This window comes from Lipotes vexillifer, unplaced genomic scaffold (assembly GCF_000442215.2).
Source record: "Lipotes vexillifer unplaced genomic scaffold, Lipotes_vexillifer_v1.1 scaffold231, whole genome shotgun sequence".
Classification (NCBI taxonomy): Eukaryota; Metazoa; Chordata; class Mammalia; order Artiodactyla; family Lipotidae; genus Lipotes; species Lipotes vexillifer.
The window spans coordinates 711435-734173 of NW_006791822.1; the positions used below are offsets into that span (position 1 = coordinate 711435).

A 22739-nucleotide genomic window follows, 5' to 3' on the forward strand; every position below is an offset into this window, starting at 1 on the left:
TTTTTTTTTTGCGGTATGTGGGCCTCTCACTGTTGTGGCCTCTCCCGTTGCAGAGCACAGGCTCCGGACGCACAGGCCCAGCGGCCAAGGCCCACGGGCCCAGCCGCTCCGCGGCACGTGGGACCCTCCCGGACCGGGGCACGAACCCGCGCCCCCTGCATTGGCAGGCGGACCCCCAACCACTGCGCCACCTGGGAAGCCCCTCACTGCTTTTTTCATGGAACTTTTTTTGAAAGCACGACTGACAGACAAATTATGATTATTTAGACTTGGATACTTGGCATACATTTTCTTGTGAATTCAAGAAGGAAAACTATCATTTCAAGGAAAATAATTGACATTTGTTGCCAATGCTTCAAATTCAAGCTTTTAAGCACAAATTAGAATTTTTCAAAAATTTGTATCCGCCATCTGAGGTTGACAACTTTCCAACACTTCAAAACTTTTCTGATGGAATCTGTGATGATATTAACAAATGGACTTTGGGGGATGTTGTATAATGAAGCCACATTCCACATTGCAATTAACTTTTCAAAAACTACCACTTGTTGAGTTTGGACCACATTTTCTTCATATACTTAACAAAGAAACAAAAAACAACATATACCAATAGATTGTATGCAGAAGTAGATCTGGGACTCCCCTGTTCACTGTTCAGGTGGACAGTGAATAGATTTGCAAACAAACCCAGTCTTTTTACTTTTCTTTATTTTGGAAAATAGTTATTTTTCATTAAAATATTTATATAATGAGTTCATTATGTTTTTCAATATATTTTTTAGAAACTTAGTTCTAATTTCTAATATGGTAAGTATCAATAGATAATTCATATAACCAAAACGTCTTTGGGGTCCTCAATAGTTTATAAGAGTTTTGTAAAGGGGTCTTAGGGCCAAAAGTTTGAGAACTCCTATGCTGCTGTAAGCTAACTCCTACGGCGGTGAAACCTAATTCTTTGAGGGATCCTTTCTAGTGACGGTGAAACAGGTCAGAATCTATCAGGGCTTCAAGTCAAGGCTCTACACAGAAAAGACTTAAGACTTGGGGCTCAGAGCAGTGGCGGAGGCATAGCCAAGACTGCGTCTCCGGTCTCCCTGGAAACCACCCTTCTCAGGTCTCCTGGAGCTAGCCCTCCGTTCCTCTCCGCCTCTCATTGGAGCGGGTTAAGTCAGTGGGCGGTCTGTCGGGAGGGGGGTGGGGCTTCATTTCCTTCCGGGGCCCTCTCGCAGAAGCGTACGGACGTCACGCAGGACGCCGCTGCCCTGACGCTCCGCCTTTGCATCCCCCATTGAGCCCTTAGTAGCTGGCGTTGGCCCTCAGTGGGGAAGCAAGCTTTTTCCTTTCGGAGGCCTGGGGTCCCGCAGCCTCTATCCTACCTGGCCTGGCCTGGCGCTGCCCAGCGCGTCCGTGCCTCCGTCATGGATCTGAATTTAAACCGAGCGGATTATTTACAGGTAAACCTGAGGGGTTGGGGCGGTCGCTGCGCAGGGTGAGCTGCGCTCCCTGAGAGGATTCGATCCTTCCACTGGCGTCTGTTGGGGTGTCTCGGCGGCGACGCGGCGGCACAGGAGCGGATCTGGGTGCCACCCTCCAGACACCTTGCTCACGGGCAACTCCGGCTTGTTGGTGACGGTCCACGGGGACTTGGATAGAGGGAGCACGCGCCCCCGCTGTGCTGGCGTCTGCCAGGTCCTGAAGATGCTCCGAATGTCCTGATGCGCTCCCGGGTTCCTCCCCGGGGCCCTTCTCCTCCCCGGCTGCAGCTTCTAACTCCCTGATCGCCATCTCTACCCAGTCCCTTCTGCCGAGCGCCAGACACTTGTTTCTTACTGTGAGCTGGACCCCACGAGCCAGATCATCATAAAAGCAATGACAGCCGTTTTCGAGCGTCTAGTTTATTCTCAGATCTTAACACACGTACATATATTTAATCCTCATAAAAATTCCTAAAGTAGGTACATGAGGATCAAGGGGCTCAGAGAAGGTGATTTACATGATAGCGGAAAAGATGGAGTTCCTATTTGAAACAAAGCGTGTGACTCCAGAGCTGGTGTTCTTCCTGGCACACCACCCTGCCTCTCAGTATTTCAGCCCTAGACTTTCTCTCCTTCTCCATCTCCTTTTTCAGTAATCCTACTTTGGCTAATGGTACAAATGTTTGTCCTGTCACTTTCCTTGAGAGTCATGCTAGGTACTTTCCACCTTAATATCTTCCATATCCACCTGGTCACCACATTTTGCTGCTTTTATCTCCCAAATATCTCACGAATCTGTCCCATTTGCTCCCTCCATCTCTGTTACCCCTAGTTCAGTCCTCATCTTCTCTTGCTTGGATAATTGAAATAGCTCCTAGCCTCCAGCTTACCTCCCTCCAAGACATCCTCACATCATTGCTAGACGGATGTTTCAAAAATACGAATCTAAACAGATTAAACTTTAATACTACTCCCTAGAATACAGAATTAAAGGATAGACCTATACTATATGTAAATTCTTTCATTGTCTGTTGTTTTCACCAGTTTCTCTCTCTTTGGTCCCATTCTCCTCCCCTAACCATGCACCACTAGTGACAGTGCCCTGCTGAGCAAACCATGCTGTTTCCATCTTCTGTAACGTTTGTAAAATAATCTTCATCAGCATGGTGGTATTTTAGCTAAAATCTTTTATGTTGCATTTTCAATAATAATCTATTACCAAAGATTTTAAATTACAAACACGCTTTTAATAACTATGAAGTTGTAAAAGAAGGCTTATAGAAATATTTTTTTGGTGTGAAATATCTTGCCAGTAATGCCACGTTATTATTTTTGACTTGACAACTTTATAGCATAAATTTTACTATTTTTGATTGTTCCCTGTATTCTGACTTTTGTAGTATATTTCATTAGAAAATAAGTTCATTGCTGATAATAATTATTTCATATCACTAATTAATTGCAATAGAAAAACTGAGGCTTACTATGATTAGAATCTGCTGGTCCTTTTAATCTCTGATTTAATAACTTCAAATTAGTGTATCAGAAATCACTCACCAGGCAGCTGATGTGTTTCCTTAGGTGGGAGTGACCTCTCAGAAGACTATGAAGCTACTTCCTGCTTCAAGATATAGAGCCACACAAAAGGTAACGTGGATATACTGATTTCTCCATATCTCTTCAGCTCTGACAGAGGAGAGGTTTACATTTCCTTCATTATTGATAAGTGTTTTTTTTAATTCCAAGGCTAAAATGGAAATGAATTTCTTTTCATTTGAACAGAGATTAGAATACCAAGGGACATTTATAGACAGTATGTTTCTTGGACATTATAATTATTATGTACAATTAGTAAATAGTATAAACAAACTTGTTGAAAACCATATTCCATTTTTCTGGTAATAATTTACCCTGTGTGTACCAGATTGTGTATATGAAAAAAGAAATAAAAAACACAATAGACTGTAGAGAAAATGCTTTTTAAAAACTTTATCATATTTTTAAGAGTAATTAAATATACTGATGTTAATCTTTACATTTAACTAACAATATTGATTATTTTTATAGAAATATTAATCCTGTGATTTCCATAAGACACGTATAATTTCTTGGTAGACCAGTAGGATATTTTAATAGCTGCAAAATAAATATAGTATTCCTATATATTAACATTTTATCAGGATAAATCAACAGATTTTTGATTGTCATTTATTGTATTCACTCAATTAGAGCAACACTTCTCAAACTTTTTGGTCTCAGGACTCCTTTACACTTTTTAAAAAGATCATTTTCTTTATTTTTTATTGAAATATACTTGGTGTACAATATTATATAAGTTACAGGTGTACAATATAATGATTCATAATTTTCAAGGTTATATTCCATTTAGTTATTATAAAATATTGGCTGTATTCCCTGTGTTATACTATATATCCTTTTAGCTTATTTTATACATAGTAGTTTGTATCTCTTAATCCCCTAGTCCTGTGTTGCCCCTCCTCCTTCCCTCTCCCCGCTGGTAACCACTGGTAGTTTGTTTTCTATATCTGTGAGTCTGCTACTTTTTTTTTAAATGTTCACTAGTTTGTTGTATTTTTTAGATTCTGCATACAAATGTTATCATACAGTTTGTCATTCTCTGTCTGACTTATTTCACTTAGCATAATGCCCTCCAAGTCCATCCATGTTGTTGCAAAAGGCAAAATTTCGTTCTTTTTTATGGCTGAGTAGTATTCTTTATCCATCATCTGTTGATGGACGCTTAGGTTCCTTCCATATCTTGGCAATTGTAAATAATGCCACTGTGAACATTAGGGTGCATGTACCTTTTCGAATTCATGTTTTTGGGATTTTTTGGATATATACCCAGGAGTGGCATTGCTGGGTCATATGGTAGTTCTATTTTTAGTTGTTTGAGGAACCTCCATACTGTTCTCCACTGTGACTGCACCAATTTTCATTCCCACCAACAGTGTACGAAGGTTTCCCTTTTCTGCACATCCTTGCCAACATTTGTTATTTGTGTTCTTTTTGATGATAGCCATTCTGACTGGTGTGAGGTGATATCTCATTGTGGTTTTGATTTGCATTTCCCTGAGGATTAGGGGTGTTGAGCATCTTTTCATGTGCCTGTTGGCCATCTGCATTTCCTCTTTGGAAAAATGTCTGTTCAGGTCTTCTGCCCATTTTTTAATCAGGTTGTTTGTTTTTTTTTATGTTAAGTTGTATGAGCTGCTTACGTATTTTGGATATTAACCCCTTATTGGTCTTATTATTTGCAAATATTTTCTCCCATTTGATAGGTTGTCTTTTCGTTTTTTTGATGGTTTCCTTTGCTTTGCAAAAGCTTTTAAATTTAATTAGGTAAATCAGCTATACGTCAATAAAAATAAAAAGTAAAAAGTTTTAAAAAAATCAAATAGGTCTGTCACAACCTCATTTTGATAATTTTTTTTTATATATAAATTTATTTACTTATTTTTGGCTACGTTGGGTCTTTGTTGCTGCGTGTGGGCTTTCTCTAGTAGCGGTGAGCAGAGGCTACTCTTTGCAGCGGTGTGCAGGCTTCTCATTGCGGTGGTTTCTCTTGTTGCGGAGCATGGGCTCTAGGCGCGCAAGCTTCAGTAGTTGTGGCACTCAGGCTCAGTAGTTGTGGCTTGCGGGCTCTAGAGCTCATGCTCAGTAGTTGTGGCGCACGGGCTTAGCTGCTCCGTGGCATGTGGGATCTTCCCGGACCAGGGCTCGAACCCATATCCCCTGCATTCACAGGCTGACTCTTAACCGCTGCGCCACCAGGGAAGTGCCTGATAATGTTTTAAAAGTTAATCTTAAAATGTTCTTATGCTCCAGTTAAAGGAAAAAAAAAATTGCCTCCTTGCCGTTTCTGTCTCTATTTTCTTGTTCTGTTTACCTCGTAGGAACAGAACAGAAAGCCAGCTACTTCCATAACAGCTCTTCATAGCCTTCTCTTTGGCCCTTTCTTACAATTCTTTGGTGGATATTTTTTGTGGGGATGTCTTTACTAGATTTTCTGGTCTCTACTTTTAAAATCATAATTTATATATTGAGAATCTTCTTTTTCCCATATAAGTTAGTAGGGCATAATAACAGTAATTTTAGATTCTCTCCAATCTGTTACAGGTGGTTGTTGGAGATCATGATGGAGTAGTTATGTGCTTTGGCATGAAGAAGGGAGAAACAGTGGTATGTGTACCTTTTGAATACTCCTACATTAAAACTTTTTCTAAAGCATAATGAAAAATAAGTTGAGGGAAGTAGTCATATGAAGTATGAGATTACAGGCAGCATGAGAGTCATTTGCTAGCCATTTGTAAAACATCTTCGACAGCCTAGGGTGATATATTAGTTTTTTATGCTGTGTAACAAGTTACCTCAAATTTAGGGGCTTAAAACAAAACACATTTATTATCTCATGGGGCAGGAGTCCAAGCTCGAGGCCTCACGTGGCTGCAACACATGTACAGCCAGGCTCTATTGCTTTCTGGAGCTCAGGGTCCTGTTCCAAGCCCATGTAGTTGTTGGAAGAATTCAGTTCTTTACTGTTGTTGGACTGAGGTCCCCACTTTATGGCTGTCCATAAGCCAGGGCCTGCTTTCAGCGTCCTGAGGCCCACAATTCCTTGCCATGCGCTCTTCTCCCAGGCCCTCGCACAACATGGTGAACTGCTTCTTCAGGCCAACAGGGAAATCTGTCCAGTCTGCTAAGATGGAGTCTCATATAACAGTGTAACATGGACGTGACCATCGCATCACCTTTGCCACTTAATATAGCCTAACCAAGGAAGTGAGTTTTATGTCATCATACTCCCAGACCATAGTTTACAAGTGATGGGTCTGAGATGTGAACTCTTATATTCATTCTACATTATATGAAATTTGCAAAAAGATGAAGAGGGTAAAAACTATCAGAAACTCAGTGTTTCCATTGTTCATATATCCTTCCAGATATTTTATTCTCTGTGTATAAGTCATTGGCAGTGAAGGGAAGAAACTGATGCCAATAATAAAATAGAAAATAACGAGGAATAAACTAAGGATGCAAATGTTTCCAATTAGATAGAGAGATATGAAGTTATATGCTCAGGTTTTCAGTAAATTCTACAGTCCTTAATTTATACTACTAAAATTTATAAAATTGTAAGGGAACCAGGAGAGATTAGTTTTAAAAAGATGTTTAAGGTATAAAAACATGTCCACTGGAACCAGCTGAGGAATCTTGGTAAAATGCAGATTCTCATTCAGTAGATCTGGGGTTGAGCCTGAGAGTCTGCATTTCTAATAAGGGAAGTGATGCTAATGCTGCTGCTTAGCGAACCCTACTTTGAGTTGCAAGAGTTTAGATTTTAATAACATCATTGAAATGCGATGTGTGTGGGAATAAACGTTGCAAAGTTTGAAGATATTTAGCAAAAAACCCAGAAGACCACTGGATACATTTGTATCTAAAGGTGTTCCTATTTAGAACTATAATATATTGTAAGTTTAAAATCACAGCATTTTTTTATGGTAAAAGAAAATACTTGGAATAAATTTGTGTACTTAACTTTTTCCTCAATGATTTTTGCAGACAGTATTCAAGACTTTACCTGGGCAGAAGATTGCCACATTGGAACTAGGAGGGGTTCTTAACACGCCCCAGGAGAAAATATTTATTGCTGCAGGATCTGAAATTAGAGGCTTCACAAAGAGAGGAAAACAGTTTCTCTCTTTTGAAACAAACCTCACTGAAAGCATTAAAGCTATGTATGTTTATTCTCTTTTTTATTTTTACATATCCATTTATAATATTTTGGATAGGTGACAAACATCAGATTAAGTATCACATCTTAGGTTATCTGGGAAATAATTAAAGATACTTTCTTTATTAGTCGGAAATTAAATTTGACCTGGAGTCAATACAAAATCAATTGGGTGTTGAAATCTTATCTTTTTAAGACATTTATAGTATTTTTAGCTTCATTTTTGACTAGTTAGTTCAGTTATGATTCATGATCAAAGTATAAAAGAAGTGAAAGAAAATCTCCAGATATTTAGGTTCCTGGTGCTTTGCTGTCTCTGGTAGTTCTGATTTTGAGGTAGCATCATTTTGTTAAAAGGCTGGCCATCAAAGTTAATGACTACCAAAAAGGTATAATTTCAGGTGAGTCAGGTAAGACTCTAAGTGAAAAATAGCTTCCTTAATGGCTTCCTGCTATGTGAAATTTTGCAATTAAAATTTAATTTTTGAATCATGGAGAACTGGAAGAGGCTTTAAAGTTTATCTATCCACTGTCCTTCAAACCTGCTGCTTAGGAGAATCCCTTGGAAGCTTTAAACAATAGATTCCTTGTCCTACCTCATACCTGCAGAGTCAGAATTATTAGGAGTGGGTTAAGAGAACAGTTTTTCATTTGAATCCTGTGCAACCATGTTATATAAGAAGCTAGACCTTGGTTTGGAAACTACTGATCCAGAGTTCTATTAATGTATAGCTGTCCTGTGTAATTCTGTATAATGCACAGCATGTGTCCTGATGTCTGGGCTGTAAAACTTAGGTTTGGTGAGATTAGATAAGAATTAAACAGTGGCAAGTGGAAGTAATTTCAGTGGCTTAATAAGAATATCATTCATTTCTAGAAATGCTTTTCTAGATAGACATGGCCAGTGATAATTGTGAAATACTAAAACCAAAGTAGCTAATTATTAGCATACCTCCACATTCAGAAAGGAGTTTCCCAGCCAATAGTCTCTTTAGCTAGTTTCTTAAATGTTTTTACTGGAGTGGCAGAGGTAGGATGGAAAGGTTCTTTACTCAGTTTTTGAAAATTTATTATCTGAATCACCACATTGATAAGGTTGCATGGGAAAGCAAGATTATAACTTGACAATATTCAGTAAGAAAACTGACCACTTATAAAATTGATTACCACTCATTAATCCTTCCCTGCTTATAATGCAGATGGATTTGAAAATGAAATTTCAAATCTTGTAAGAGATTTAGAATTTCATTAAGTTGATAAAAATTATATTGAGAACTTTTTATTTATTTATTTATTTTTAACAGCAGGTTCTTATTAGTTATCTATTTTATACATATTAGTGTATATATGTCAATCCCAATCTCCCAATTCATCCCACCACCATCAGCCCCCCGCCAGTTTTCCCCCTTGGTGTCCATACGTTTGTTCTCTACATCTGTGTCTCTATTTCTGCCCTGCAAACCGGGTCATCTGTACCATTTTTTTAGGTTCCACATATATGCGTTAATATACGATATTTTTCTCTTTCTGACTTACTACACTTTGTATGACAGTCTCTAGATCCATCCACGTCTCTACAAATGACCCAATTTCCTTCCTTTTATGGCTGAGTAATATTCCATTGTATATATGTACCACATCTTCTTTATCCATTCATCTGCTGATGGGCATTTAGGTTGCTTCCATGACCCGGCTATTGTTTTTTTTTTTTTTTTTGCGGGCCTCTCACTGTTGTGGCCTCTCCCATTGTGGAGCACAGGCTCCGGACGTGCAGGCTCAGCGGCCATGGCTCACAGGCCCAGCCGCTCCGCGGCATGTGGGATCTTCCCGGACCGGGGCACGAACCCGTGTCCCCTGCATCGGCAGGCGGACTCTCAACCACTGCGCCACCAGGGAAGCCCTCGGCTATTGTAAATAGTGCTGCAATGAACATTGGGGTGCATGCGTCTCTTTGAATTATGTTTTTCTTTGGGTATATGCCCAGTAGTGCGATTGCTGGGTCATATGGTAATTCTATTTTTAGTTTTTTAAGGAACCTTCATACTGTGCTTCATAGTGGCTGTATCAATTTACATTCCCACCAACAGTGCAAGAGGGTTCCCTTTTCTCTACACCCTCTCCAGCATTTGTTGTTTGTAGATTTTCTGATGATGCCCATTCTAACTGGTGTGAGGTGATACCTCATTGTAGTTTTGATTTGCTTCTCTAATAATTAGTGATGCTGAGCGTCCTTTCATGTGTTTTTTGGCAATCTGTATGTCTTCTTTGGAGAAATGTCTATTTAGGTCTTCTGCCCATTTTTGGATTGGGTTGTTTGTTTTTTTAATATTGAGCTGCATGAGCTGTTTATATATTTTAGAGATTAATCCTTTGTCTGTTGATTCGTTTGCATATATTTTATCCCATTCTGAAGATTGTCTTTTTGTCTTGTTTGTAGTTCCCTTTGCTTTGCAAAAGCTTTTAAGTTTCATTAGGTCCCATTTGTTTGTTTTCATTTTTATTTCCATTACTCTAGGAAGTGGATCAAAAAAGATCTTGCTGGGATTTATGTCAAAGAGTGTTCTTCTTATGTTTTCCTCTAAGAGTTTTATAGCATCTGGTCTTACATCTAGGTCTCTAATCCATTTTGAGTTTATATTTGTGTATGGTGTTAGGGAGTGTTCTAATTTCATTCTTTTACATGTAGCTGTCCGGTTTTCCCAGCACCACTTATTGAAGAGACTGTCTTTTCTCCATTGTATATCCTTGCCTCCTTTGTCATAGATTAGTTGACCATAGGTGTGTGGGTTTATCTCTGGGCTTTCTATCCTGTTCCATTGATCTATATTTCTGTTTCTGTGCCAGTACCATTGGCTTGATTACTGTAGCTTTGTAGTATAGTCTGAAGTCAGGGAGTCTGATTCCTCCAGCTCCATTTTGTTCCCTCAAGACTGCTTTGGCTATTCGGGGTCTTTTGTGTCTCCATACAAATTTTAAGATTTTTTGTTCTATTTCTGTAAAAAATGCCACTGGTAATTTGATAGGGATTGCATTGAATCTCTAGGTTACCCTGGGCAGTATAGTCATTTTCACAATATTGATTCTTCCAATCCATGAACATGGTATATCTCTCCATCTGTTTGTAGCATCTTTAATTTCTTTCATCAGTGTCTTATATTTTTTCTGCATACAGGTCTTTTACCTCCTTAGGTAGCTTTATTCCTAGGTATTTTATTCTTTTTGTTGCAGTGTTGAATGGGATTGTTTCCTTAATTTGTCTTTCAGATATTTCATCATTAGTGTATAGGAATGCAAGAGATTTGTGTGCATCAATTTTGTATCCTGCAACTTTACCAAATTCATTGATTAGCTCTAGTAGTTTTCTGGTGGCATCTTGAGGTTTCTCTATGTATAGTATCATGTCATCTGCAAACAGTGACAATTTTACTTCTTTTCCAATTTGTTTTCCTTTTATTTCTTTTTCTTCTCTGATTGCCGTGACTAGGACTGCCAAAACTGTGTTGAATAATAGTGGCAAGCGTGGACATCCTTGTCTTGTTTCTGATCTTAGAGGAAATGCTTTCAGTTTTTCACCATTGAGAGTGATCTTTGCTGTGGGTTTGTCATATATGGCCTTTATTATGTTGAAGTAGATTCCTTCTATGTCCACTTTCTGGAGAGTTTCTATCATAAATGGGTGTTGAGTTTTTTAAAAGCTTTTTCTGCATCTATTGAGATGATCGTATGGTTTTTCTTCTTCAGTTTGTTAATGTGTATCTCATTGATTGATTTGTGTATATTGAAGAATCCTTGCATCCCTGGGATAAATTCCACTTGATCATGGTGTATGATCCTTTTAATGTGTTGTTGAATTCTGTTTGCTAGTATTTTGTTGAGGATTTTTGCACTGTATTCATCAGTGATATTGGTCTGTAATTTTCTTTTTTGTAGTATCTTTGTCTGGTTTTGGTATCAGGGTGATGGTGGCCTCATAGAATGAATTTGAAAGTGTTCCTTCCTCTGCAATTTTTTGGAAGAGTTTGAGAAGGATGAGTGTTAGCTCTTCTCTAAATGTTTGATAGAATTCACCTCTGAAGACATCTGGTCCTGGACTTTTGTTTGTAGGAAGATTTTTAATCACAGTTTCAATTTCATTACTTGTGATTGGTCTGTTCATATTTTCTATTTCTTCCTGGTTCAGTCTTGGAAGGTTATACCTCTCTAAAGATTTGTCCATTTCTTCCAGGTTGTCCATTTTATTGGCATATAGTTGCTTGTAGTAGTCTCTTATGATGTTTTGTATTTCTATGGTGTCCATTGTAACTTCTCCTTTTTCATTTCTAATTTTATTGATTTGAGTCCTCTCCCTCTTTTTCTTGATGAGTCTGGATAAAGGTTTATCAGTTTTGTTTATCTTCTCAAAGAACCAGCTTTTAATTTTATTGATCTTTGCTATTGTTTTCTTTGTTTCTATTTCATTTATTTCTGCTCTGATCTTTATGATTTCTTTCCTTCCACTAACTTTGGGTTTTGTTTGTTCTTCTTTCTCTAGTTCCTTTAGGTGTAAGGTGAGATTGTTTATTTGAGATTTTTCTTGTTTCTTGAGGTAGACTTATATAGCTATAAATTTCCCTCTTAGAACTGCTTTTGCTGCATCCCATAGGTTTTGAATTGTCGTGTTTCATTGTCATTTATCTGTAGGTATTTTTTGATTTCTTCTTTGATTTCTTCAGTGATCTCTTGGTTATTAAGTAGTGTATTGTTTAGCCTCCATGTGTTTGTGTTTTTTACATTTTTTTCCCTCTAATTGACTTCTAGTCTCATAGCGTTGTGGTTGGAAAAGATGCTTGATATGATTTCAGTTTTCTTAAATTTACCGAGGCTTGATTTGTGACCCACGATGTGATCTATCCTGGAGAATGTTCTGTGCGCACTTGAGAAGAAAGTGTAATCTGCTGTTTTGGGATAGAATGTCCTATAAAAATCAATTAAATCTATCTGGTCTGTTGTGTCAGTTAAAGCTTGTGTTTCCTTATTAATTTTCTGTCTGGATGATTTGTTCATTGGTGTAAGTGAGGTGTTAAAGTCCCCCACTATAATTGTGTTACTGTCGATTTTCTCTCTTATAGCTGTTAGCAGTTGCCTTATCTATTGAGGTGCTCCTATGTTGGGTGCATATATATTTATAATTGTTATATCTTCTTGGATTGATCCCTTGATCATTATGTAGTGTCCTTCCTTGTCTCTTGTAACATTCTTTATTTTAAAGTCTATTTTATGTGATATGAAAATTGCTACTCCAGCTTTCTTTTGATTTCCATTTGCATGCAATATCTTTTTCCATCCACTCACATTGTCTGTATGTGTTCCTAGGTCTGAAGTGGGTCTCTTGTAGGCAGCGTATATGGGTCTTGTTTTTGTATCCATTCAGCGAGCCTGTATCTTTTGGTTGGAGCATTTAATCCACTCACGTTTAAGGTAATTATTGATATGTATATTCCTAATACCATTTTATTAATTGTCATGGGTTTGTTTTTGTAGGTCCTTTTCTTCTCATGTGTTTCCCACTTAGAGAAGTTCTTTTAGCATTTGTTGTAGAGCTGTTTTGGTGGTGCTGAATTCTCTTAGCTTTTGCTTGTCTGTAAAGCTTTTGATTTCTCCATCAAATCTGAATGAGATCCTTGCCGAGTAGAGTAATCTGGGTTGTAGGTTCTTCCCTTTCATCACTTTAAATATATTGTGCCACTCCATTCTGGCCTGTAGAGTTTCTGCTGAGAAAGCTGTTAACCTTATGGGAGTTCCCTTGTATGTTATTTGTTGTTTTTCCCTTGTTGCTTTCAAGAAGTTTTCTTTGTTTTTAGTTTTTGCTAATTTGATTACTGTGTGTCTCAGCATGTTTATCCTTGGGTTTATCCTGCCTGGGACTCTCTGCGCTTCCTGGACTTGGGTGGCTATTTCCTTTCCCATGTTAGGGAAGTTTTCGACTATAATCTCTTCAAATATTTTCTCTGGTCCTTTCTCTCTCTCTTCTCCTCTGGAACCCCTGTACTGCGAATGTTGTTATGTTTAATGTTGTCCCAGTGGTTTCTTAGGCTGTCTTCATTTCTTTTCATTCTTTTTTCTTTATTCTGTTCCACAGCAGTGAATTCCACCATTCTGTCTTCCAGGTTACTTATCTGTTCTTCTGCCTCAGTTATTCTGCTATTGATTCCTTCTAGTGTATTTTTCATTTCAGTTATTATATTGTTCATTTCTGTTTGTTTGTTCTTTAATCCTTCTAGGTCTTTGTTAAACATTTCTTGCATCTTCTCCATCTTTGCCTCCATTCTTTTTCCGAGTTCCTGGATCATCTCCATTATCATTATTCTGAATTCTTTTTCTGGAAGGTTGCCTATCTCCACTCCATTTAGTTGTTTTTCTGGGGTTTTTCTTGTTCCTTCATCTGGTACAAAGTCCTCTGCCTTTTCATTTTGTCTATCTTTCTATGTATGAGGTTTTCCTTCCACATGGTGCAGAATTGTAGTTCTTCTTGCTTCTGCTGTCTGCCCTCTATTAAGAGAACTTCTGAAATCGTATGCAGAGCCACAAAGTGAAGCCATTTGAACAATAATTGAAGAAGAGCAAATCAATGAGGATCATTATAGGATAAGGAATAATTTTAGTATCAAAAATTTTTTAAATAGACCTTAGAGAAGTAGAAAAATAGGTGAAACCGTCAAATAAGTACCCTCTTTATGATCACGTGGTGATAGCTATCTAGAAGTGAATATAATACACTAGTATATAATTTTTGTCAAAAATTTTAGCTCCCCAGTGGAAACTTGATTCATTAGAAGAATTATAACATAGTTGTGATTATTTATCTAAATTTTGTTAAATATAATTTGAAATGAAGTTATTATTTCTTTTTTCAAGTTAAAATTCTAGTGAAGTCTTTTTTCCCACTGTCTGTTATTTAGTTTCAAGTAGATTCAGTTCAAATAGCCTTATTCTATTCAGTGTGGTAGTAAGAAAGCTAACTGTAGAGTTAAAAACTGAGTTGCAATCCAGTCTACTGTCTACTAGTTCCATGCCTTTATGCAAGTTACTTAACATTTTATTATTCTCCTTAAATAGGGATAATAATGGTCCCAAGTTTATAATGTTATGAGGATTGAGCTAATACATGTGTCACTTAGGACAGTACTTGGCACATAGTACACATTCAAAAAAGTTACTTTTTGATATAGTAATTGTCTTCATATATAGACAATGAATATTACCATTATCTTGTCTTTGTTTTCAGTTCTTCTGAGCTCAATTTTTGAGAAGCCTGAGGCCTGTAGAACCTTAGTTTCAGCTTTCAAAATCAATGCTTTACCAAAAGGCTAGATATTAAGTGGGGGAAACGAAAACAAACAAAAAGTGTCCTCTGAGTCTGTGATAAAATGATAGTAAACTGTATATACATAAACTTTTATTTTCATCTCTGAAAATAATTCAGGAGCTTCCTGAATCTTAAATTGATATCTTAAATTACTTTTAATATTCTCAGGCACATATCTGGCTCAGACCTTTTTCTCAGTGCAAGTTATATCTATAACCATTATTGTGACTGCAAAGACCAACATTATTACCTTTCTGGAGACAAAATCAATGATGTCATCTGCCTTCCAGTGGAAAGAGTACTTCGTGATGTACCGGTGTTGGCCTGCCAGGACAGAGTACTCAGAGTTTTACAGGTTGCTGTTTTGCATTTTTATAGTTTTTCATAATTTAGGTAAAAAAATATTGCTGAACAGTGTATACTTGAGATAAATTACTTTAGTGAAATCTTTGACAGGTTTTTAGAGAGGCATATATGGAAGAAAGGACACTTTTCCCCCCACACATAATATATGAGTTAGTACAATAAGAATCTAATGCCTTTGCTATAAGGAACCCTTCCTAGCTTTTCCTTTTTTTTTTTTTTTTTTTTTTTTTGCAGTACACGGGCCTCTCACCTCTCACTGTTGTGGCCTCTCCCATTGTGGAGCACAGGCTCTGGACGTACAGGCTCAGCGGCCATGGCTCACGGGCCTAGCCGCTCCGTGGCATGTGGGATCTTCCCGGACCGGGGCACGAACCCGTGTCCCCTGCATCGGCAGGCGGACTCTCAACCACTACGCCACCAGGGAAGCCCCCCTTTTTTTTTTTTTATTTCTTCCATCCCCCTCCCCTCTCCCAAAAAATCAAATTAAAGGAGGAAATTGGGTTGGGGAGAGGGTGTTAGGCTTTAACAGGAGAGAGTTGAGATCAGAGTTGTATCATTTGAATTTACCCAGCATTTATGACAGTATGTTGAACAGAATAAGCACTCAGTAAATATTTGAAAAAGCATCTACTATCTTTATATTTCTATTAAAAACCATGATTAGCTAAAACAACTACTTAAGGCCATTGTTATTAGTAGTACTAATTACAACTGTCTTCTTGAAAGTGACTTTTTTTTTTTTTGCCGCACCACACGGCTTGCGGGATCTTAGTTCCCAGACCAGGGATTGAACCCAGACCCTTGGCAGTGAAAGCGCTGAGTCCTAACCACTGGACCAGCAGGGAATTCCGAAAGTGACTTTCAATAAAATAGACATACCCTCTGTCTCTTTCTCCTTCTCTCTCTCTCTCTCTCACACACACACACACACACACACACACACTCACACACACACACACACACACACCCCAGGACCCATAAAACAAAGTTTAGATGTAAATAACATATAACAAGTGGATTAATTGGATCAAAATTTAGGATGATAGTGCAATTGAACAACAAGTCTAGCTGTTTATTCTGTGCCACCAAAGACTATCTCACTCTTTGGAATTTCATAGTTAGATGGCCTGTCTCAGCACCAGCCCTTTTATAGAAGAAATCCAGTGGTTCTGTGAAGTTCTTTTTTTTTTTTTTCTCTATGGGGAATTAAAGTAATGTTCAAGGTTCACTCTAGGGGCGTGAACGATTAATTTCTCCCCTAGCCTATGCTCCCAAATATGAGTTGTTTGAATAAGGCTTTTAATGAGTTTGCTCACACCCATTTAGAAATTGATCTGGCTGAATTCTAGGATTCTGCTTTGTTTAAAAAGAGATCCATATGCTAATTGTAAAAAAAAAAAAATCACTAAGTATTTGTGGAAAGTAAAAAGTTGAAGTCTTTCCTCTGCCCTGCACACTTTTCCCCTACTCCCCCTCTGCCTTTGTAGGCAATCCGTTACCCCAAAGGTAGCCTTTTTAAAACAGTTTTGTGTGTATTCTTTTGTGTTTATATAGTTACATGTAGATATCTGTGAATTTTTAATGTTTTTCTAAATAAAATATAAAGCATATGGCTCTTATATAGTCTATATATATTTAAAATTTTTAAACAATAATGGTACACCAGATTTACTGTAATTTTGCCAATGTTTTTTCATTGAGTGATTTATCATACTTTTTCTATGTGAATTTAATACTTCTACCTCATTCTTTAACAGCTTCACAAATACTATTCACAAATACTATGCATTATAAGTGACAAAATTGAAAAAAAGACAAATGAAAGGATTTAACTGTTTTCTTATCTAAATAGCAGGTCATTCTGCCTCTTACTAGAGTGGGTTTTGGAAATACCCAAAGGCAAGGCCAGAGTTTTCTGAGTCTGTTTGAATGTACTCTAAGTTAAAGCCCTTGAGTTAGAGAGGACAGAAGAAACAACTTGTTCCTGGGAAGTTTTTTTTTTTTTTTTTTTTTTTTTTTTACCGCATTGCTAAAGCTAAGAAGCCCTTTACTATTTTTTTTTTTTTTTTCTTGCGTTATGCGGGCCTCTCACTGCTGTGGCCTCTCCCATTTGCGGAGCACAGGCTCCGGACGCGCAGGCTCAGCGGCCATGGCTCACGGGCCCAGCCGCTCCGCGGCACGTGGGATCCTCCCGAAACGGGGCACGAACCCGCGTCTCCTGCATCGGCAGGCGGACTCTCAAGCACTGCGCCACCAGGGAAGCCCCATCCTGGGAAGTTTTGATAGGGAAATTTACTAGTGTCAAGTTTTCAGGCAAACAAAGTACCTAAAGTGAAAAGTATTCAAAGTGGAGAATATTTGAAATATTTATTTCCTCACTCTTTATATTTTATATATGTATATTTTTATTATAAAATGAGTCGACATGTGCAGAATTGCTAACAAATAGAAGTTAATATTCACAATCTAGTTTTTTTCAGTAGTTTTATTCCAGGGTTCTTTATATGAATATTGATATTATTTATGAATACCTATATTATTTTAAATTTGTCTTCTGTTTTAGTTTTAAAATACTTGTTCTCCTTCAGGGATCTGATGTGATGTATGAAATTGAAGTTCCTGGCCCACCTACTGTTTTAGCCCTACACAATGGAAATGGCGGTAATCAGGGCTTTATTTTTGACAGTCAAATAAGGGAGTGAGTTACGTTATTTAAGTCTAGATATTTCAGGGTTTTTAATCATTTAACTATATATTAAGTGAAAATGGGAAATTGTAGGAAGAACATGAACTGGAATAGAGACAATTGTCTTCTAACTTGCCAGTTGCTAACAGTAATGTGTTATTGAACTTTAACTTTTTGGTTTCCTCATCTTAAAATTAGTTGATGAGGAAAGGTCTTATCTCTTATGGTTATAAATTCTGTGAATGTATAACCATCCTTCTAAGTTAAGTAAATTAATTAAAATCTGTCTTTTTATAATATTTTAAATGAGATTTTTACATGAAAGACAATACATTTGAAAATATTTCAATTTTAAAGAAATAGTGTGAGTTGTGGGGTAAATATAATATGTTGACTTTAAATATAACTAGGTGACTCTGGAGAAGACCTTTTGTTTGGAACGTCAGATGGAAAACTTGGGCTTATTCAGATCACTACATCCAAACCAATACACAAGTGGGAAATTCGAAATGAGAAAAAGAGGGGAGGTATTATTTATCTATCTATTTATTTATTTATTTATTTATTTATTTATTTATTTATGGCTGTGTTGGGTCTTCATTGCTGCGCATGGGCTTTCTCTAGTTGTGGCGAGCGGGGGCTATTCTTTGTTGCGGTGTGCGGGCTTCTCATTGTGGTGGCTTCTCTTGTTGCGGAGCATGGTCTCTAGGTGCGCGGGCTTCAGTGGTTGTGGCACGTGGGCTCAGTAGTAGTGGCTCATGGGCTCTAGAGCGCAGGCTCAGTAGTTGTGGCACATTGGCTTAGTTGCTCCGCGGCATGTGACATCTTCCTGGACCAGGGCTCAAACCCGTATCCCCTGCATTGGCAGGCGGATTCTTAACCACTGCACCACCAGGGAAGTTGGGAGGTATGTTTTTGATGTAATTCAGATTCTGAATTTCAGTGATTATTAAATAAAATATACTGGGAATTTCCTGGTGATTCAATGGTTAGGACTCCGTGCTTTCACTTCCAAGGGTGTGGGTTCGATAGATAGATAAATAGGTCAACCTACATTATATAGTTCATTCTGTTTTATTTATTCATAATGTATAGGAGACTTAGCAATTTACAGAGCCGCCTCAGGTTTATTTACTGTTTGTTTATTAAGCAGGTCTATCATTACTGTTGCCATAATTTTTAAAGTAAGATATGCTAATATAAATTGGGATGGATAGGCTTTTATGGACTAATGTCTATCTATAACATTAATCTATGCTCAAATCCATTTTTCATTTTTTGCTGTAGGGAATTAATTGGAATTTGGGAGTACTTGGTATGAGGCAAAGAAGTACAGTTGGGTCAGGGGATATTCCTTTTTTCTAAGGAATTTACACCTTTCTAAGGGGAATTTATATCTGACTTGGTAGGTTTGGATGGCTATTTATAAGTACAGCATGAGATCTGATTGACAAGAAAACGTGTTAACAATGTATAAGATTTAGGGGAAAAGAATGTCCAGGAAGAGGAAAAAGTAAAGGCAGAGGACTTGAGGCAGAGGTAAACTCGATTCATTTGAGGAGAAGAAGGAAGACCAGCGTGGCTGAATATGTTCTTATGACATGAGATGAAGTCACAGAGGTAGGGTAAGGCCAGATCACGTAGGTCCCCATGAACCTTGGTAAAAGGGTTTGAATTTTAATCTAACTGTAGTGGGGAGTCATTGGAAAATTGTAAGTGGGGGTATGATGTGATCTAATTTACCAAACTAAAATAAAAACACTCCGTGGAGAGTGGGTTTGTAGGGAAGCAGGTCAAAATTAGAGGCATGGAGTTCAATTGGGAAGTTATTATTATAGTTGTTTTGTTTTAGTTTTTTAAAAATTTTATTTATTTGTTTTATATTTGCCTGTGTTGAGTCTTTGTTGCTGCACGCAGGCTTTCTCTGGTTGTGGCGAGCGGAGGCTACTCTTTGTTGCGGTGTGTGGGCTTCTCATTGTTGTGGCTTCTCTTGTTGTGGAGCATGGGCTCTAGGCACGTGGGCTTCAGTAGTTGTGTCACGTGGGCTCAGTAGTTGTGGCTTGTGGGCTCTAGAGCGCAGGCTCAGTAGTTGTGGCGCCTGGGCTTAGTTGCTCCGCAGCACGTGGGATCTTCCTGGCCCAGGGCTCAAACCCATGTCCCCTGCATCAGCAGGCGGATTCTCAGCCACTGCGCCACCAGGGAAGCCCTATAGTTGTTTTAATTTATCCTAGTTTTTTTTCCTACTCTGATTTGATATAGATATTTTTTTATTCATACTTGGTATATTTTTTACTATAATATCAATTTTATTGATAACTTATCACTTACCTTTTTTAAAGGTATTTTGTGTATTGACAGCTTTGACATTGTGGGTGACGGGGTTAAAGATTTACTTGTTGGAAGAGATGATGGAATGGTGGAAGTGTATAGTTTTGATAATGTAAATGAGCCTGTTCTACGATTTGATCAGGTAAGTTCACTTTTAAAAAGACTATATATGCTTATTATTCATCAAACAATTATAGAGATGACTGACTTTGTGTTTTATTAAATGAAATATATTAAAATCTTGTGTTTGGCTTAAAATATCTCTGCTTTGACATTATCAAAATCTTCTCTAGACTACTCTTATGTTTGAATAAATGACTATTGCCCTCAAGCTGAACAATAAATTACGTTTTTATTTGATTTCTAAATACTGTATATCCAAATTATTATATGTATTACCTTAGTTTCTATAATGCATAATAGATTACAGGAGTAACATTTATATGTTTAGGTAGCATAAATGAGATTGTGTTGTTTTAAAGTAATCAGGTTTTAGGAATAAACTTCGTATTGTTAAGACAATATCAAAAATATCCTTAAGCAGGGCTTCCCTGGTGGCGCAGTGGTTAAGAGTCCGCCTGCCGATGCAGGGGACACGGGTTTGTGCCCCGGTCCGGGAAGATCCTGCATGCCGCAGAGCGGCTGGGCCCGTGAGCCGCTGAGCCTGTGCGTCCGGCAACGGGAGAGGCCACAACAGTGAGAGGCCCGCGTACCGCTTATATATATGTGTGTGTGTGTGTGTGTGTGTGTGTATATATATATCCTTAAGCAGAGAGGGAAAAGTAGCAATTTCACTTATTGCCACCCAAGATCCACAGTATGAGAAGAAATACTAGATAAGAGTAATTTTTAGTTCACAAATTTTAAGTGTAGTTAAGCTTGTTTATCCCAAGGTGCAGAGTCACATGGAGAAGCATTCTGGCATAAACTGAATCTTTCATTTTCATAAAATGGTGTTCTCCTGTCCAGGGTTTCCCCATCCTGCCTCATGCATGATGTATTGAGGCTGTTTAATGACAGCAACGAAAAACCACAACTCAGTATGAACTTTTCTTTCTTTGTCTAATTTCTCTAATAGTGGTAAATTTCTCCCAGTACCTACTTTAATTGCATATCAGTAAGTAACAGATGTTTTGGTACATAGATAAAGTGTATTATTATATAGATAATATGGGGATAAAAACATTATACAACTTATTTTCTGGATTTATTTTGTACTTGTTCATCTTTCTTTGGTGCAAAAAGTTACCTTGCTAATGATGCAAGTAATAGTTCAGGCTTAAAAGTACATAATAATCCTGTGTTGGTGATCTCCAATTTTTTTCTCATCAACCCCTGAGAAACTTTCCTATTTAGACCCCAAGTTTCCTCTTTGACTTCTATTCCAAACCCCAGTAATGACATAGCATGTCTCCCCTCTGCCAGGTGTGGCACTAAGAATTCCTGTCTTCCCAATCTTTCTTCTGTTTGTCTGATGATAGAGGTACTGCTTCCATGTTGTGTTAAGGCTGCGAATATGCTGCCTCATCTTGATTCATGATGTCACTCTCTTTGTTGTTTTCCTAATCAGGAGAAGTCCTCCTATCTGACATAGTCTGGACTGATGGTTAATCAAAAGAGTTAAGGAGCAGATCATAAAAAGGCAATATGTACATACCTTAAACATCACATTTTAATTTAAACTTATAAATATATATTTATTCACCAATATTTTGAGCAGTGACCAAGGTCTTTTCTTGTGGGTTCCCCTAATTGGCATTCCATGTTGTTACTTACATAAAGCATGTCTATACTATGTTGTCTATGATCTCCTGTGTTATGGTTCTATGACTGTTTTTTTTAAGGTGTAAGTTGAATTAACTAAATCTACAACTCCAAGACTTTTATGAAAAGGTACTTGAAGTACATAAGATAAATGAATTTCATTAAAGTGTTGTATTGACAAAAAACATGTAGAAATTAACAGTTTTTAAATTTTTATAACTTTTTCTGAGTACATTAGGTTAAATAAGGTACTTCTAAGGGAGTGAAAGAGTAAGTTATAGTTAATAGTCACTCAATAAACCACTCAGAAAGTGAGAATGTGTGTGACTCTTTTGACTCTGTAAAACATTCTTCTGTAGTCAGCTGGTTTCCAGTGTTTTGCTTTCAATAAATAGAAGGAGGACCTAATCAAGGTGTCAGATGATACATCATTAAACATTTTCAGTGGTAGATCAGATGATTTTAGGTATGTAACTTGGAAGATACTTAAACAATATGGTGAACTTTCTACAACAAAATTTCTTTTAGTCTCATCAATATCTTTATGGGACTAAGCTCGATTAGTGCTTCTATCTATGAAAATGAAAAAAAGGAATAGGACTGATGTTGAACTCAGTCTCATTCTACCAATATATAATTAATACTCATTGTGGTACATGAATAGTTTAGAAGGAAAAAATGTCCCATTGTCTCATGAGATACATTTCCTGTAGAATTTTGTTTTAGTGGTTAGTTATTATTTAAAAATATAAAATATATATTTGTCGATCAATTGTGAAATACTAATAATTAGGACAATAGAAATTTCTAATTCTTAGAGCTTTTTAATCACAGAAGATAAAAAAATTCTATTTCTTTTTTCTTGGTTGCAGAGAAATATAAAAGAATTTCAAGCATATGAGTACATTACATTAAGATAAATATATGTGGGGGAAGTGGAGTGAAAATAGAAGTTTAGGGAACAATGTAAAATTTCCAGCTGTGAAAGAAGGATTTGTTTTTTCATTTTTAAGTCAA

At 37.4% G+C, this 22739-nt stretch overlaps 1 protein-coding gene across 1 annotated transcript in view; it reads left to right on the forward strand.

Moving 5' to 3' along the window:
- Positions 1–1418: 1418 nt before the first annotated feature.
- Positions 1419–22739, forward strand: part of BBS7 (Bardet-Biedl syndrome 7) — a 46258-nt gene continuing 24937 nt past the window's right edge. Inside the window, 8 exon segments of the mRNA XM_007464838.1 lie at positions 1419–1454; positions 3057–3122; positions 5616–5678; positions 7062–7237; positions 14747–14933; positions 17533–17605; positions 18041–18157; positions 19970–20100. Of these exon segments, the coding sequence (XP_007464900.1) occupies positions 1419–1454; positions 3057–3122; positions 5616–5678; positions 7062–7237; positions 14747–14933; positions 17533–17605; positions 18041–18157; positions 19970–20100 (849 nt within the window).